Here is a 19199-nt window from a genome sequence, read left to right on the forward strand (position 1 = left end):
CATGGTTTTCTATGGCTGGATGCCCTTCCTAATGCCAACTACTCCAAGAGTATAATGGGTGGTTTTACATGCCACCGGCACAGGTACCATCTACATGACACTGGGATGTGTTTATGTGCCACCGGCACAAGTGCCGATTTATGTGACAGCGGTATCTGCCATGACTGCGATTTTGCTTGGCTTGATGGGTCTTCTCAAGCACAACATAATGCGATAGGTCTTGGTTATTGCCTCTGTGAGGCCCAATGCTCGAAAGGAACTCAGCTACTTTGCCTCTTGTCAGGCCCAACATTCAAAAGATGTTCTTTACATGCCACCAGCACAGGTGCACTTGGCTTGACAGGTCCTCTCAAGCACAGTACATCACCAAAGGTTTTGATCACCAGCCATTGCCTCTGTGAGGCTCAAAGTTCGAAGATCATGCTTCACCACCTCGTCCCATGTTTTCCTGGGTCTACATCTACCACTTTAACTTTCATCCTTGATCGGAGAGGTGGGAATGAATACATTGGCACAAACATTCTTCTTTGACTAAGATGTTTCCTTCTCAGCTATGTGATTTTGGTTTCAGTCCCACTGTGTAGCACTTGGATAAATGTCTTCTTGTGACCAATATTTTGTGAATGAAATTTGACAGATGAGAGCTGTACAAAAGCCCATCATGTGTGTGTGTGTGCATGTGTGTATATCTTATTCGAATGTATTTGATTAAAAATACCATCTTTTATTTGATCCACTCGAGTTGCACAGATGATTCGTTGTCACTGTTGTCATCAAAAATGCAAATATCTACTGGATGACCCATCAAAAATGGTAACCAATAATACTTTTGTCCCACACAATATGGTATAAATTATGTACTTTTTTGTTGCTTTATTTTTATTTTCTAATTCTAATTTACTTTTCATTTTTATCTTTCTAGTGCCTCCAACTCCTGAAAATGTTAAAATTAGGAGGACATCACCTACTACAGTTGATGTAATGTGGGATGAACCTGCATTTCCTGTTGCTGGATATAAAGTATACTATAATATGTTTGCCCTTCCCAACATGGACCTTTGGCAAAACATTGATGTTGGCCCCTATACTGTGGCTGAAATTACAGGACTTGATCCACAAACTATATATGTGGTTAGAGTCCAAGCCATTTCAACTGGCAGGAGAGCTGGAAATTTTTCCGCTCCAGTGTATACAAACATGATTCCAAAAGGTAACTTAGATTCTTTCTTATTAATTGTATGCTAGATTTAAATCATTATTATTGTTGATGCTTAGTAGGGTGGAAGATTGGCTGAATTAGCAAATCATTGGATAAAATACCTTGCCATCATCATCATTGTCATTTAACGTCCATTGTCCATGCTGGCATGGGTTGGACGACTTGGCCAGGGCTGGTAAGACGAGGGGCTGCACCAGGGTCCAGTCTGATTTGGCATGGTTTCTAAGGCTGGATGCCCTTCCAAACACAGTATTTGTTCTATCTCTTTATGTTCTGAGTTCAAATCCCAATTTTGTGTTTCATCCCTTCAGAGTTAATAGAAAGAAATACAAATCAAAAATTTGGTTGATGTAATCAACTAAGCCCCTCTCCTCAAAATTGCTAGCCTTGTGCTTAAATTAGAAATAGCTAGGCATTTTTTATAAACCAAGCACTCTTATTTTCTTCTGAATACAATCCTCGCAACTGGTAATCCCTGCCCTCCTCTCATGGAAGGTGTAGCCTGTCAGCATCACTTTCCAGATGGAACATACTGTGTATTGTCAGTAGTTTCCTTGATTCCTTGTCCAAGGATTGTTGTTCCTCTGTTTGCCATTATATAATTCCTGCTTCATGTCTCAAAAGAGCAATTGCTCATGAATTTATTTGCTCAGAACTTATTCCTCCATTTAGTTTCATCTTCAAAACCAATCTCAGCCTTCCGTTACACGTCTGATACAATATCTTCTTATCTAGCTTTCTATGCCCAGATGATTGTATCTTTTCTTGTCTATTTCCTTTAACACTCCTGCGGGCAATTTTGCACCCTCCACTTGTTGAACTTTATCTCTTTTTAGAATCAATGCTCCATGCATTTTTCAGCCCAAATTCCATTCTCTTGTTCTGACTAAAAGCAAAGCACTGTTTGAATCAGTTAATTCAGCTCTTTTTTCATCTTTGCCATCAAGTTTCAGGTCATTCATAAAAAGATGAGTGACCTGACCTTTCCTTTCCTTGAACTCATATCCAACTTTATAATTTTTATGACAGAGTTTATTCATGTCACTTAATAAGGACTAATAGTAAAATAAAGATCTATTAAACGGGCTAATGTCAACGTTCCCTGAAAATATGTATATATTGTGTATGCGTGTATGTACTCTTATGTGTGTTTATGCACACACATACATACATACATGGAATGGTGCTTATGTAAACATAGAACAATCAGCATCATCGTTTAACGTCCGTTTTCCATGCTAGCATGGGTTGAACGGTTCGACCGGGGATCTGGGAAGCCAGAAGGCTGCACCAGGCTCCAGTCTTATCTGGCAATGTTTCTACAGCTGGATGCCCTTCCTAACGCCGACCACTCCATGAGTGTAGTGGGTGCTTTTTACGTGCCACCTGCACAGGTGCCAGGCGAGGCTGGCAACGGCCACGGTCGGATTGGTGTATTTTATGAACAATGAGAATGGTATTCCAGCTTGGTCTCTACCTCAGAGGTTTAGAAAAAAATAATGGTTAGCCTTTTAAGTATACTGAATTGTATAGCTTGTCTTTCGATCTCATTACTTTGTAGCTACTTCTCTGCTTATAAAGTTTTTATCCTCTTTATATTCGTAGTGAGGCTTTACATTTGGTGTGTGTGTGTTGCACTGTGATAATTATAATTTCATTATACATTATTTTTATTTATTTATTCATTTCATAGATCGTCCAGATGCTGTTCAGAATTTTAGAGTAGCTCTCAAATCTTCTCGAATTATTCAATTAGCGTGGGATCATCCTGAGAAACAAGTTGTCAACTCATATACGGTAAGTGCTTATATGTATATTTATATGGTTTTTTTTTTTATGGCTGGATGCCCTTCCTAATGCCAACCACTTGGCAGTCTGTGCTGGGTACTATTTTTGTACTGCCGGCATTAGTAGGATTACCAAGTATGTAGTGAGGCAGAAAAGGACAAGAAAAGAGGAAGATGAGGGAAGGGGAAGCCCTCTTGATTAAGTGATGGGGGTGGAGGTATTTGAGGAGCTGGCAGAAACGTTAGGACGCCGGACGGAATGCTTAGCAGTATTTCGTCTGTCTTTACGTTCTGAGTTCAAATTCCGCCGAGGTCAACTTTGCCTTTCATCCTTTCGGGGTCGATAACTTAAGTACCAGTTACGCACTGGAGTCGTTATAATCGACTTAATCCGTTTGTCTGTCCTTGTTTGTCCCCTCTGTGTTTAGCCCCTTGTGGGTAGTAAAGAAATAGGTATTTGAGAGGCTAGAGAAGTGATTAGAGGGGTTTTGCTATTGTGAAGATACATGGACTTTTTTTTTACTAAACGTGGAGCAGTCACTTAGGGGACATTTTTATACCTTTTGCTTTTGGCATATATGCTTAACTGATTTTATTTATGAACATGTTGTCAAGTTAGGCCTTGACACCATTGTTAGCTATTTATCCGCAGTCAAGTGTCAGTTTGAATATCCGTATTTAGGTATAGAGGTTTGTTGTGGCAATGTAGCATGTGCTGACCATTTTGAATTGGTTGAACGGTAGAAAGCAAATTTGTGACTGTCTTCTTGACATAACCACATATTTATTCATGTTTCCATCAAATATTAGGGCTTGACATTTTGAGACTTGTCAAGCAAAAGAGGACAGTTCATTGTTGAAATTTATGAGTTCAGTTGTCTAACTCACATTGGTTGGGTGGTAGCTTAAGGGACTGTGGTGCAAGGGTTGCCTTTAATTGCTGTAATGCTCTTTCTAGGGAGATTTTTCTCTCTACTCTTAGACATGTTTAATGCATAAAGTCTCCTCCTCCAGCAAAATGCTTGCTTCTTGATTATCCACATACAAGGCAAGGCAGGTGATCCATTAAAATTTCTTAATATCTGTGGTCACTATGTGTATAGATATGAGCAATAGTACAATTCAGGAACTTGACCTTGACAGTTGATCTCACTGAGTTTTCCCTGCCCAGCATTGTGCCAGTGATGCCTTTGTTCTGGTGGCCGTTCGGTGCTTTAGAATTGCCAGAACACAGCCTGTGTTTAGTACAGGATAGTTTGTTTCCATATTCACAATTACCCCTTATCTGTCACCTGGGTAGAAGTTCTCTTCCAATTTTTATATTATGCTTTATTTACGCTAAATGTTCATATATATTACGTATTTTGTATTATATAGTTTTTATCATGTATAACCAACCATATTACATTGTATTATTTTTTTCCCATATCTTCAAAAGCTAACCTTTGAGGGATCAAAATCATATTGGGAAAAGGGTACACTAAAAACCATCTATTCTCCACTTGTTTCTCGACAAATTGGAGGTCAAGAATCTTCATGGCAAGTTGAAAATCTGCAACCAAAAATGAAATACGATTTCAATATCAGTGCACTTTTCCGTGATGGAACTACAGGACCAGATCAATATTTAACCACTGAAACTCTCATTGAACGTAAGTTACCACTCTGGTTATACTTGATGTTGTCTTTATATCTTTGGATTTGTTCATGCACATTTTTAAGTTTGTCATTTCTATTAACACTTTTGTTACCAACGTGGCTGAAACCGGCTCTGGCTCTGAGTACAAATGTCTTGTTTTCATAAGTTTTGAATTAAAATCTTCCACCAAACCTTAGTCACAATTTATGTTCCTAAAACTAGCTTAATTACAACCAAGTTATTTTACTAAATTCTTTATTATATTCAAAGTAATTGAAAGAAACACAGAGCATCTCAAAATAAATACAGTAACGAAAGGGTTAAATATTTTGATGGATATATATCTGAGGTTGAAATGAGATTGTTATTACATAGTTAATCATTTTTAATTTTGATAATTAACTAAGTCTTTATCGAGATGAAAAAAAAAGACTTTATAATAGATTCAGAAAATGTTTTTATTGTAGTTGTAAGTTTTCTGAGGTTAATTAGAAAAATTATAGTCATATTTTTCTTATTATAACATACAAAGTATCAGTATATTAAGAGATGTGACCAACTAAAAAACCCTAGGAATTGACAAAGCCTCTCAATTGCTGAATGGCACATCTAAACAGCTTTCATGTATCTATGATAGTAGTAGTTAATGGTCAGTATCAACACCTAGAGTTCCTGATAGAGTAATTCGTCCCCAAAGCAAAAGCACTGGATGCCCTCGCACATGCAAGCTAAAAAAGAATAACTGTTTCTATGAATCTGTTACAGTTTAACAACAATCTGTAAATAAATTCTTGACATCCATACTCTACATTAGGTTACCCTCTCACATAGATGGTAGCAAGATCTTAACTGAAAAGCAAAACAGGTACTGGGAAAAGATGTGTGGTTGTAAAGAGCTGAAGTAATGGGTGAACCATCCTATAATTAAAGACAAAAAAAAATAAGAGAGAACAATCTTAACATAGCATGGATTCAGTACTGACAAGACGTGGGTATTGAAAACACTCCATATTAATAAAGCAACTCCAGTATTAAGTAGATACATCAGTTATGCCATGTCAAAATGAGAAAAGCAAGTGCTAAAACCACTCAAATAACCACAAGTAAATCTTTAAAAAGGTTCTTTTCTACAAGTGCAGGAGTGGCTGTGTGGTAAGTAGCTTGCTTACCAACCACATGGTTCCGGGTTCAGTCCCACTGCGTGGCACCTTGGGCAAGTGTCTTGTACTATAGCCTCGGGCTGACCAAAACTTGTGAGTGGATTTGGTAGACGGAAACTCAAAGAAGCCTGTCGTATATATATATGTTTGTGTCTGTGTTTGTCCCCCTCAACATCGCTTAACAACCGATGCTGGTGTGTTTACGCCCCGTAACTTAGCGGTTCGGCAAGAGAGACCAATGGAATAAGTACTAGGCTTGCAAAGAATGAGTCCTGGGTTCGATTTGCTCAACTAAAGGTGGTGCTCCAGCATGGCTGCAGTCAAATGACTGAAACAAATAAAAGAAGCATAAAAGAAGTACAGTTTTCTTGTACATAGCCCTGGCTCCATTAGTGAATTCGTTTAATGACATTGTTATGAATGCTTCAGACAAATTAAAAACCACTTCATTAATTAAAGCTGTTTACAAGACACAGTTCCAAATTGGGGCACTTGACTAAAACTACATACATTAAATCAGGCCCAGGCATCATAAATTTAGAACAAAACAAGCTATAAGATACTTAAGAGTTAATAATGTTGGTATTATTCATGCCGGTGGCACGTAAATGCACCATCCATTCGTGGCCGTTGCCAGCCTCGCCTGGCCCCCGTGCCGGTGGCACATAAAAAGCACCATCCGATCGTGGCTGTTTGCCAGACTCGTCAGGCACGTAAAAAGCACCCACTACACTCACGGAGTGGTTGGCGTTAGGAAGGGCATCCAGCCGTAGAAACATTGCCAGATCAAACTGGGCCTGATGCAGCCTTCGGGCTTCCCAGACCCCAGTTGAACCGTCCAACCCATGCTAGCATGGAAAGCGGACGCTAAACGATGATGATGATGATTATAGAACACACAGAGATGAAGGGAAGTTTAGAAAGGTCTACTACAGAAGAGTTAAATTTAAATTTAAAAAATTGAACCCAGTATTAAAAATAAGATACTAGATACAAATACACTAAACATCCAATTATAAATATGGATTCGAACAGAATAAACTCAAAGTTGAGTGGATTCAATAGTTAAGATAGGCAAATTAGACTACTACTAACAGTATTTCAAAGCCATCATCAGAAGCTGATATTGCTAGAATATATATACCTGCATGCTGAGACAACAGAGTTTAATGCAAATAGAGAATTATTACAAAGTAACATAAAACTTACAATACATGATCTGTACAATTATCCCCCAATAATACATCACAATTCATACTTTTACATAATTAACATTTAGGATTGTAATCCCAACAATTCATGTTCTATGCATTTGCTACCCAATTATTTGAGCTCATCACACAGCAGATAGTCTACACAGTCATGACCCAATATAAATACCCATAGCACAATCTAATCATCATCATCATCATCATCATCATCGTTTAACGTCCGTTTTCCATGCTAGCATGGGTTGGACGGTTCGACTGGGAATCTGGGAAGCCAGAAGGCTGCACCAGGCTCCAGTCTGATCTGGCAGTGTTTCTACAGCTGGATGCCCTTCCTAACGCCAACCACTCCGTGAGTGTAGTGGGTGCTTTTTACGTGCCACCTGCACAGGTGCCAGGCGAGGCTGGCAACCTAATAATAATAATAATATTTTACATAGTTGTGGTATGGAAAAAACAATAGAAATGACTACTGAATAACAATAATGTTATTCAGTTTATAGTGATCAAATGTTCGTGTCACACATTAGCTCACCCTCTCTATCAAATTGACGTTGTCCGAACAGGTGCATGGTGCACCATGCATTAGGTGTCAAAATGGTTGCAGAGCAATGGGAGATGAAGTGTTTTGCTCAAGGTATTGTAATCGCAATTGTAAGTGCAATACCCTAACTACTAGGCCAATGCACCCTCACAACAACAACAACAATAAAAACAATAATGATGATAATAATAATAATAATGGTTTCAAATTTTGCCACAGGGGCAGCAGTTTTGGGGGCAGGGATGAGTCAATTACATTGACCCCCCCACTGTCCAACTGGTACTTAGACCCCGAAAGGATGAAAGGCAAAGTTGACCTCAGCAGAATTTGAACTCTGAATGTAGACATGGACAGACGAAATGCTACTAAGCATTCTGCTCAGCGTGCTAACAGTTCTGCCAGTTTGCCACCAATAATAATAATAATAATCATAATAATAATAATATAATAATCATCATCATCATCATCATCATCGTTTAGCGTCCGTTTTCCATGCTAGCATGGGTTGGACGGTTCTACTGGGGTCTGTGAAGCCAGAAGGCTTCATCAGGCCCAGTCAAATAATAATAAAATTAATTAAAAATTGTATTAATTGTGAATTACTTCATTGTATTAAATTTAATTTCTAAAATAATTTTTTTTCAGCACCATCTTATGTTGATGTTCCTGTTATAAAATCATACGGCTCAGGCACAGTTGAACTGGGCCTGTATCGGGCCAGTGAAAAACATGGACCATTAAGCCATTACCTCTTAATCGTTGTGCCTGAGCAGTATCCTGAAAAGGCTCCTGAAGATTTTGAAGTTGAAGAGGTATGTTCTTTTTTCATTTTCTAAGATTATCATTCTGGTATTCATTTTTAGGCTATAAATTCTGCTGAAACCATTTCCGCCATCGTCAGTGTTGGTATTATTCTCATGTCTGTTTTTTGATGGTATTCATGCATTTTATCAGCAACAGTAGGGCATATTACCACTCCCTGTAGACCTGTACTAGCTTGTATCTGAACATCAGTGTTCTCTAAACATACTTCTTCACTTCTTCCCATACCTTGATACATCTTTCCAACTCCTTCCACTGTTATCTCATGGTATCTTATCTCCCAGTTAGTCTCAGTCATCGCATTAAATGCCCTTGACCCGTGCAGCTTATTTTTCTCAGCAAAACTGCTTTCTCACCTCACTTGGCTCCAAACTTTCCAAAAAAGTTTATTTTTATTTAATATTACTATTTGTGGACCAATCACAGATTCACTGCACTTATGGTGAGTGTATTGAGGGAGTATTTGTAACTCGGAACAAATGTCCCTAAGGATTCTGTTATCAGATGTATATTTTAATATTTTGGAGAGTGAAAATACCACATTTTTGGCACCATCACAAAGAATTGTGATGGTGTCAAAAATGGGAGATTGATGCTATTAATGCTCCTCTTGACCCTTTGCAAGTCTACACTTGAAAGAAAAACAGACAGAGAAGGAGTTTCAGAGAATTGACATTCTGGGAAGGATAGTCCTGGCATAGTGATTGATGTAGGGGCTCAGTAGACATGTGCACAATAAAGGAGGTGTGAAAGAGGGATGATGACATTGATAATATTAGCCGCAACAGCTTTTGTATTTAAATTTTGTTTATGTTTTCAGCTTGAAGACGATGGCCCTGTTGATATGCCATCTTTAAATCCCTACATTGCTGCAAGATTTGAAGCCAACTCCTTACCAGATGTACTGAAACTCGGTAATAAACAGATGTATGACTCCCATACCAACAGACCTTTAGATCCTGACCACACCTATAGAGTATTTCTCAGAGCCTATTCTGTCGATCCGGTAAGTTACCTTCCAGTTTGATGTTTCCTTTATTAACACCATTATTTTGAAATGGCAAACAAGAAATACTATCACTATCACCACTACCAATACTGCTGATCCACAAGACCATATTCACTAAAAATTTCAATGGTGATTAGTGTAAATGACAATATTCTTTCTTTCAGTTCATTGTACTGATGCTCCTTGGCAGAAGTGGTGTTGATGTAGCTAGCAACTATTATATAAATGTATAAATATATAGCTATGGCTAACTACTAATATGTGGATGTTGTAAGCTAGAAGTGAATGAATGTGTTGATGAGGTTTGCATGAATGTCTTTAAAATAAAACTGGATCTCTTCCTGTCAGGTGTCCCAGATGAACCAACTTCACGGCAGGAGGTGCAGATGAGGGCAGCTGCATCGAACTCTCTCATGCACCAAATGGCAATTGCTAAAAAGCATTCGTGAAGTAAAATCATGTAGCAACACCAAATGGCGGTGCCCCAGCATGGCCACAGCTCGTAAGCTGAAACTAGATAAAATAAAATAAAAAATAAAAAAATAATGTGGTTAGCTTCTAGTAGAAAAAAAGATATTGTTTCACACATTATTTTCCTTTAGTACATGGTGGAAATATTGTACTGTCAAGTATTATTTTAACAAAATTGATGGAACAAAAATACCTTTTGGTATTTCATTATGTGTCTTTGTTCTGAATTCAGATCCTACTTTTATCCTTCTATTTTGGATAAAATAAACTAGGCAAATTTTGGAGTTGAGCTAATCAACCGTGCCCACTCCCCAAATTGTGGCTTTCTGCCTTTGTTGGAAATCAATATTGTTCCATTAAAGCATAACATATTGGCTTTGAACAAGTCTGACAGTTTGGTTAGGTTCGTTTGTTGTCAACACCTTCTGTGCAGAGTGGTTGCTGTACTGACGTGTACTGAGGCTGTAATATCTACAAACATTCCTGGATGACAAATAGGTGTGGTTGCTCTTTGTTGAGCATGTTTTCCTACAACTGTCTCTTCGACAGACTCGCAGTCATGGATCCAATCAAAGCCCAAAAGTGGGTGCCTGGTGTCGGGAATGTTGCCAGACCTTCACAGCTCTCCACCAGTCTGTAACCACTACACCTAGGACTTCCTCTCCAGCTTCTTATGCTTGAGCCATTCTATAAAAAAACATTTAATAATCTACAATTTAGTTTAACTGTAAAAGCTTGTAAGATGGAAGCCAACACTCCCTGATGAGTCTTTAATGAAAAGTGAAACCAGTCAAATTGATTTTCATTCCTAGCAGCTGAAAGTTCTGCATTTTAACTATTATTAGTCTAAATATATACTCATTAAATCTATTCATTCATTCTGTAATGGTTCTCAAGTAATATAGTTAATTTATATTAATTTCTGCTGAGTATTTTTCACTAAATTTCTTTCTTTTTTTTTTTTTTTCAGAAACTTTACACTTCAAGTGAATATTCAGCATCATTCCAAATAAAGACAGATGGATTCAAAAGAAATGGAGTAGGAACAGATCTACCCAATCCAAGACCGACTATGGATGACGCACGCAATCTTTTACTTATTGTTGCACCTGTTTGCGGTGCAGTTGGTTTGCTTATTATTGTCTGCATTTTAGTTGTTATCTACTTCAAGTAAGTTAATAAATTAACTTTACTGTTGTGCATGTGCATGTGTGTGTGTGTGTGGCGGGAGTCAGGGGTAGTGATATGCTCCATACTGGTCATGCTTTGATTTATGATGCCACAGTCATATATTGTCTGACTTTCTTCAAGCCATGTCTTAATGCATTACTCTGTAAATCATACATTTTTGTTAGTGACATCCAATGTCAGATATTTTAATCTGTAAAACTCCCATGCTCCAATCTTCCTCCCCCTTCTCACATCATTACCTAATCTGTGCCATATCTTAACTTGTATCAAACCAATGTACATACTTTATGTTGTGACAACTTCAAGTGTGTCTGTTCTAAGCTTATTTTTGAGTTGGTGCTATCAATCAGACAATTCTGCAGCAATCCCAAAGTTCTGTATGTTATTAGTACCTCACGATACTGGTACCTCACGATACTGGTACCTCATGATACTGGTACAACTTCGGTTGTAGTGTAGCCCACTAATGCAGTTTTACTAAACTGTTTGTTACATCATCATCATTTAGCGTCCGCTTTCCATGCTGGCATGGGTTGGACAGTTCAACTGGGGTCTGGGAAGCCAGAAGGCTGCACCAGGCCCAGTCTGATATGGCAATGTTTCTACGGGTGGATGCCCTTCCTAATGCCAACCACTCCATGAGTGTAGTGGATGCTTTTTACGTACCACCGGCACAGGTGCCAGACAGGGCTGGCAAACGGCCATGATCAGATGGTGCTTTTTATGTGCTAGACAAGGCTGGGAAACGGCCACGATCAGATGGTACTTTTTACCTGCCAGACGAGGCTGGCAAATGGCCATGATCGGATGGTGATTTTTACGTGCCACCGGCACAGAGGCCAGTCGGGGCGGCGCTGGATGGTTCTCTTATGTGCCACTGGCACTGGTATCACAGCTATATCATTTAGTTGTCACTCACAAATATGACGTAATAGGTTGTACAGGTTGTACTATTCTTCTGATAATTGTTTTAGGAGTGCAATTAGTCATATAATTAGATGCAGACACTTTCTAGGCCCTCCCACCCATGACCAAGTAGGACATCATGGATATGACATTGTGGAGAGGAAGTTGCACCAGCAGCTTGGGTGGGCACTCATCTACAGCTGAGTAGACTGGAGCAACAAGTAACAAAAGTTTCCTGGTCAGAAATCAAACTCACAACATTATGACCATGAGGACAACACTCAGATGATTACATGTTTCCCTTCTCCTCCTACATCAGTAGTAAAAGAAATGACCGTAACAGCTATCTTATGATAGATCACTGTACAAAATGTTTAGGTAATGATGTAGCAGAGATAGCAGAGTGCTATGCTAAGTGGTATTTGAATATTTTAAGGCGGTGAGCTGGTAGAAACTTTAGCATCCCAAGCGAAATGCTGAGTGGTATTTCATCTGCCGTATGTTCTGAGTTCAAATTCCGCCGAGGTCGACTTTGCCTTTCATCCTTTCAAGGTCGATTAAATAAGTACCAGTTACGCACTGGGGTCGATATAATCGACTTAATCCATTTGTCTGTCCTTGTTTGTCCTCTCTGTGTTTAGCCCCTTGTGGGTAGTAAAGAAATAGGTATTTGAATATTGTCATCACTGGATTTGTAAGTCTGCCAGGGTTGCAAGTATTAGTAACTATTTGGTATTGGTGGAAATGTAATTGACTTCACCCTCTCTCTCAGATTTATGACCATTTACCTGTGTTTCGTGTAAAAAAACAGAAAAATTATTATCAAAACACTGCTGCTCTCAACTTCATCTGTCATCCTTCAATGGTCATTAGAATTATATAGCAGTTCACTATTAGGAAACAGATCAATCAAAAAATTTTGTGTGTGTGTGTGTGTGTGTGTGTGTGTGTGTGTATCATCCATATATATATATATATATATATATATATATATATATATCTTATATTAAACTTTTTAATACTTTTTGATATTTATATATATTTAATAAAAAAAAAAATTATAAATATAAATTAATAATTTTAATTTTAAATTTAAATAATTTAAATTTTATATTTTATATATTATATTAATTATTTTTATTTTTATGTTTTCGTTTATGTTTTTCACTGTTTGATTTGCCTAATAGTGGTTTTATCTCTAATTTAATTTTTATATATTCTGTCTGGCAACCGTGTCGGTGGCACGTAAAAGCACCATCCGTTCGCGTCCGTTGCCAGCCTCGGCTGGCCCCCGTGCCGGTGACACGTAAAAGCACCGTCCGTTCGTGGCCAGTTGCCAGCTCTGTCTGGCCCGTGTCGGTGGCACGTAAAAGCACCATCCGTTCGTGTCCGTTGCCAGCATCGCCTGGCCCCGTGCCGGTGACACGTAAAAGCACCATCCGTTCGCGTCCGTTGCCAGCCTCGGCTGGCCCCCGTGCCGGTGACACGTAAAAGCACCGTCCGTTCGTGGCCAGTTGCCAGCTCTGTCTGGCCCGTGTCGGTGGCACGTAAAAGCACCATCCGTTCGTGTCCGTTGCCAGCATCGCCTGGCCCCGTGCCGGTGACACGTAAAAGCACCATCCGTTCGTGGCCGTTCGCCAGCTCTGTCTGGCACCTGTGCAGGTGGCATGTAAAAAACACCCACTACACTCGCGGAGTGGTTGGCGTTAGGAAGGGCATCCAGCCGTAGAAACACTGCCAGATCTGACTGGGCCTGACGAAGCCTTCCAGCTTCACAGACCCCAGTTGACCCGTCCAACCCATGCTAGCATGGAAAGCGGACGTTAAACGACGATGATGATGATGATACATCTCATTGAGTTGGGAGTGCTTATATATTGCGAGTACTAGATGACCTCACTAGTGCCAGTGCCACTTAATAAACATGTAGTACACTGTTAAGTGGTTGCCATTAGGAAGGGCATCAAGCTGTAGAAATTGTGCTAAACCAAACATAGAACTTGGTAGAGTCCTTTGGCTTGTCGTTCTTGTCAAACTGTCCAACCCATGCCAGCATGGAAAAAAGGACATTAAATGATGATGATGACAACATGTCATCTTCATCGATTTCTTTCTATGCTGCTAGTTTTGGCATAGTTTCTACAAGTGGATGCCTTTCCTAAAACCAACCCCTTTGCAGTGTGTACTAGGTGCTTTTTATTGTGGCACCAACGCATGTGTGTGCATACACATACTTATATACACACACATATATATTTATATACATATATTGTTGTCATCTTCTATCGCCAAAGTGATGGTCTTAACTTTTTGTATATCTTAAATACATGATACAGTAGTCTTCCATTTTCTTTTTTATTAATATAGTTTAGTATTATTTGAGGGGAATTTGTCTGCCATTTCTAGCAGGTTGGGCAACCATGTATTGGATTCTTCATTGGTTAGAAGGCAGCTGTTGTTATTGTAGTTATTTTCTATAGTATCAGCTATTCCCACTTTTAAATGCCCTTCTTTTATCATATGGTATAGTTCGAGAGGATTTTTGCTTCTATTTCTTTTAGGTCCAGTGACCACTAGAGGCTTTCTTACTGTTTTGATTTTTAGTTAGTTAGTTTTAAAATTATGTAGGTTTCTCTTTTTCGTTTAACCGTATTTCAATTAAATGTCTCTTTCTGTTCTTCCATAATTACAGGCGGAAATCTAATCGCAAAGAAAAAGTTGATGAGCAAACAAAACCTCCCGTTGAAGTGTGTCCTCATCCAAGTGATCCTGTTGAAATGAGAAGACAACATTATCAAACCCCCGGTATGTACTTCCCAACGTCAGGTTATCTGTCTGTTTAAATATTCTGTTCAAACAACATACTTTTCCCTGTCTTGACCTATGCACATATATATATATTTATATCACCGTGATCACCGTGTCGGACCAGGCTATCAGATGTTGCTACACATCGCTGGTCACAATGCGCTTCGCATTGTTTTAGCCTTCAAATGACGCCACCCCGCTGGCTAAGCGAGCAGGCCAACAGAAGAAAGAGTGAGAGAAAGTTGTGGCAAAAGAGTACAGCAGGGATCGCCATCACCCACTGCCGGAGCCTCGTGGAGCTTTAGGTGTTTTCGCTCAATAAACACTCACAATACCCGGTCTGGGAATCAAAACCGCAATCCTACAACCGCGAGTCCGCTGCCCTAACCACAGGGCCATTGCGCCTCCACATATATTGGCGTTAGGAAGGGCATCCAGTCGTAGAAACACTGCCAGATTTGACTGGGCCTGATGAAGCCTTCTGGCTTCGCAGACCCCAGTAGAACCGTCCAACCCATGCTAGCATGGAAAACGGACGCTAAACGATGATGATGATGATGATGATTTATATATATATATATATATTAGCAATGGAAGTAAGTACATAATAGTAACCTTTATATTTTACTGAATATGGATAGACAGTGAGAACATCATAATACTGTGATATTCATCCGTACAAGAAGCTTCTGCAGTATTATAGCATTTTTACGGTATATAAACATTGAGTAGGATAGATATATATATTTATGTATACACACACACACAAACGTGTGTATTTATATATATACATATTTATGGGTCATTCCATAAATAATATGGTTTTTTCAGTTGTATGAAATAAAAGTCAGATGGGGACAGGATAACCTACCTGCATCAACTTGCTATAAAAGCAGGTTGTGATTTTCCCTTATACTTATTCTTAGTGTATGTTTTGAAGAGTGCAGTTCAATTTTAAGTTTTTTTTTTTTCAAAGCCATAATGGAAATGGCAAAGGAGCATATGCAGATATTTTACTTTATGAGTTTAAAATTGGACAATAACCTTAAGACAGTGTCAATGGTGGTCCCAGAAATTCTGAGCTAGAAACTACAGCCTAGAAGACAGCCTTGTTGTGGAAAATCTCTAGAGTTTCACAAGAGCGTCCTGCAAACCCTGGTGGAACAAAATTCCAATGTAACTGTTGAAGAACTAGCAGAGAAGCTTGGATTTGGTCGTTCAACCATTCAATAACACCTGCGTGCCATCAAAAATTCAACAAATTGAGTCAGTGGGTTCCTCACAAACTTTCTGAGTCTGATCACACACAGAGAGTGAATGTGTGCTCTTCTTTGCTGTCACGTCTCACGGATGAACCTTTTTTTAACCGAATAGTGATTGATGATGAGAAATGGGTTCTCTATAAAAATGTCAAGCACCGAAGACAGTGGGTAGGAAAAGGAGAAACACCGGCACCCCAAGCTAAAGAAGGTCTTCACCCACCTAAGGTGTTGTTATCTGTTTGGTGAGATATGAAAGGCTTAGTCCACTTTGAACTTTTAAACCCAAACTAAACGATAACAAAGGAGATCAACTGTAAGCAGCTTCAGCGGCTTAAGTTAACACTAGAAAAAAAAAATCAATCATCTTTGGTTTCAAGACGAAAAGTATTCTTCCATCAGGATAATGCTCAGTCACATACAACAAGGATGACATTCCAAAGGCTTGAGCAGTTTGAATGGGAAACGATGCCCCTCCCACCATATTTGCCGGACATTGCCTCATCTGATTATCATTTATTCCACAGGTGTTCAAAATCATTTGGACAGAAAAAATATGAATTCTGTAGAAGAGGTCAGAACAGTACTGGTGGAGTATTTTTCACCACAGACAAGTGAATTTTGGAAGTGGGGCCCTGCCAGTCTACCAGAGCATTGTAGAAAATGAAGGAGATTATATTTAGATTAAGAAAGAACTTTATCTTAATTTTGAAAAATAAAAGAAGTGTAAAAAACCGCATTTATGGGAAGACCCAATATATAGGTTGATCCTCAGCCCCCTTTTGTTCATCATAGTCCTCCAGGCAATAACAGAGGAATTTAAGACAGGCTGCCCCTGGGAGCTCCTCTTTGCTGATGACCGTGTTCTTATAGAGAAATTGCAGGTATGGAAGCAAAGTCTAGAATTGAAGGACCTTAGAATCAACCTAGCAAAAATCAAAGTCTTAGTAAGTAGGAAGGCAGACAAATCACAAATCCCTTTAGCTAGATGGCCCTGGTTGATCTGTAGAAAAAGGATAGGTAGAAACTCCATAAGATGCACCTAGTGTAAGCTTTGAACACATAATAGGTGCAGCAATATCAGAGGAAAGTTAAGAGGGAAAATAGCTTTTGTGTGTGGAAGATGCACAGGTACAATAAATAGTGGAAATGTACAGCAAATAGACTCCATAAAAAAGTATATCCTCAATATAGTGGGGATATACTTTTTTTATATATACAAACCTGTGTATATCCTCAATATATTGTGAATATACACACATACACATGCTTTTTACTATCTTTAATAATCACCAGGAAGTTGCAAAAGTGATTCAAGAGTAATGTGCAACATTCCTGGCTCTAGATTCTCTTTTTGTAACTTCACAAATAAGACAATAATTTATTTTCGAATGCAGAGATGCTGTTCGAACAGCCGAAACATTTGGTAAATTATCCTTACAAAGCAAGAGAAATTTGTCAAGAAACAGCTATTCTTACATCACATTTGTAAGCATGTTTATTTTTATTAATTGAAAATATTAAAGTAATTGATGTTATTTCTATATTTCCAGCAATGATTAGTCATCCGCCCATTCCTGTCCATATGCTAGCAGAACACATTGAGAATTTGAAAGCAAGTGACAATCTACGCTTCTCTCAAGAATATGAATCGATTGAACCAGGTCAACAGTTTACTTGGGACAATTCTAATCTTGAAGTGAATAAGCCTAAGAATAGATACGCTAATGTCATAGCTTATGACCATTCCAGAGTCATTCTTCAACCAATAGAAGGACTACCTGGAAGTGACTACATTAATGCCAACTATATGGATGGTTATAGAAAGCAGAATGCTTACATTGCCACACAGGTAAATATAATTTCTTTTCACCTGTCTTCACTCTTTTGTCACCGTATTTCTGTTGACATTAATTGCTTTTATTTCATTTGAATTTGAAAATGATTTAGAATTCAGCTATCGTTAAGTTGGTGTTTGGAACAAATTTACATAAAATTTTTATGGAAGGTATTAATTTTGAAACATAGAACTAGGGTGGTCTCATGCTGGTTGGTATCAAAAGGGTTTCAAAATTCCTTTTTTTGTAAATGGCTTACTACTTGGCAGAGTAAATCTGTCACCCAGTTTAACACCACCAACTGGTACTTTTAGTAAAGCTCCCTTTGTTACTAACATTTAAAGCAGGTCTCTGGTATGAGAATAACCAAAGAGAGTGATTCCTTCCTTCCTTCCTTTCTCCATCCCATTAGTCTCAGAGCCCCTGAATAAGATCAATCATGAGTACTGCCTTTTTTTCTCTTGGTTAAGTCTGAAACACTGTAAGAAAGCTGGTTTGTTTTTTAAATGTTTAACCCCTTAGTGTTCAGATTACTCTGTTAAATGTAATACTTTTTCACTCAAATTGTTTTGAATTGATCATGCATTATGTTAAATCTTTGAGGTTTCAATGATGTGATTGTCTATTTTTAGAATGTCAATGTAGGTTAGGTGTAAGAGGCTGGATATGGCCAGTTTGAATATAAAACATGTAGAATATCTGGGCCAGATATGGCCGGTTTAAACATTAAGGGGTTAAAGTAATGATGGAGTTGGAATTTGTGTTTCACTTAAGCTGTGATCTATTTATTTATTTATTTATTTGATAAGATAAATCTAAATCATTTTATCATATATATTAATCTGTTAAGATGATGGGCTAAACTTTGAAGAAGATTTAGTTGCTGAGTGATACATGTCTAAGGACATTTATAATTGTATATTTTTTTGCATGATTTTTTTCGAAGCAATAAATAGTTTACTTATGTAATTTATTCATCTGTTTTAGGGTCCACTTCCTGAAACATTTGGGGACTTCTGGCGCATGGTTTGGGAACAGAGAAGTTCCACTATTGTCATGATGACGAAATTAGAAGAGCGGTCAAGGGTAAGATTTAAACCAAACTGGTTTTTTTATATTACTTTGAAACAGTTTTGTTTGTTAATACTCTAGTTATCATCTCATTGACTATCTTCTTTTGTTGGATTTTACAGATTAAATGTGACCAATATTGGCCCTCCCGAGGTCCAGAAACATATGGTCTAATGCAGGTTACTTTGCAAGATGTGACAGAACTGGCAACTTATACAATAAGAACATTCTATGTAGCTAAGGTATACTTCTTTCTTTCTAAATTTT

At 38.4% G+C, this 19199-nt stretch overlaps 1 protein-coding gene across 11 annotated transcripts in view; it reads left to right on the plus strand.

Moving 5' to 3' along the window:
• Positions 1–19199, plus strand: part of LOC115215626 (tyrosine-protein phosphatase Lar) — a 535158-nt gene that overhangs the window by 502492 nt on the left and 13467 nt on the right. For all 11 annotated transcript variants that reach the window (XM_036505764.1, XM_036505770.1, XM_036505766.1 and 8 more), the window contains 10 exons: positions 923–1210; positions 2913–3016; positions 4445–4658; positions 8203–8369; positions 9200–9385; positions 10830–11029; positions 14649–14761; positions 17577–17875; positions 18849–18947; positions 19055–19174. In XM_036505764.1, the coding sequence (XP_036361657.1) occupies positions 923–1210; positions 2913–3016; positions 4445–4658; positions 8203–8369; positions 9200–9385; positions 10830–11029; positions 14649–14761; positions 17577–17875; positions 18849–18947; positions 19055–19174 (1790 nt within the window). The remainder of the gene's footprint in view (positions 1–922; positions 1211–2912; positions 3017–4444; positions 4659–8202; positions 8370–9199; positions 9386–10829; positions 11030–14648; positions 14762–17576; positions 17876–18848; positions 18948–19054; positions 19175–19199) is intronic.

Source organism: Octopus sinensis, linkage group LG9, assembly GCF_006345805.1.
Source record: "Octopus sinensis linkage group LG9, ASM634580v1, whole genome shotgun sequence".
NCBI classification, from domain to species: Eukaryota; Metazoa; Mollusca; class Cephalopoda; order Octopoda; family Octopodidae; genus Octopus; species Octopus sinensis.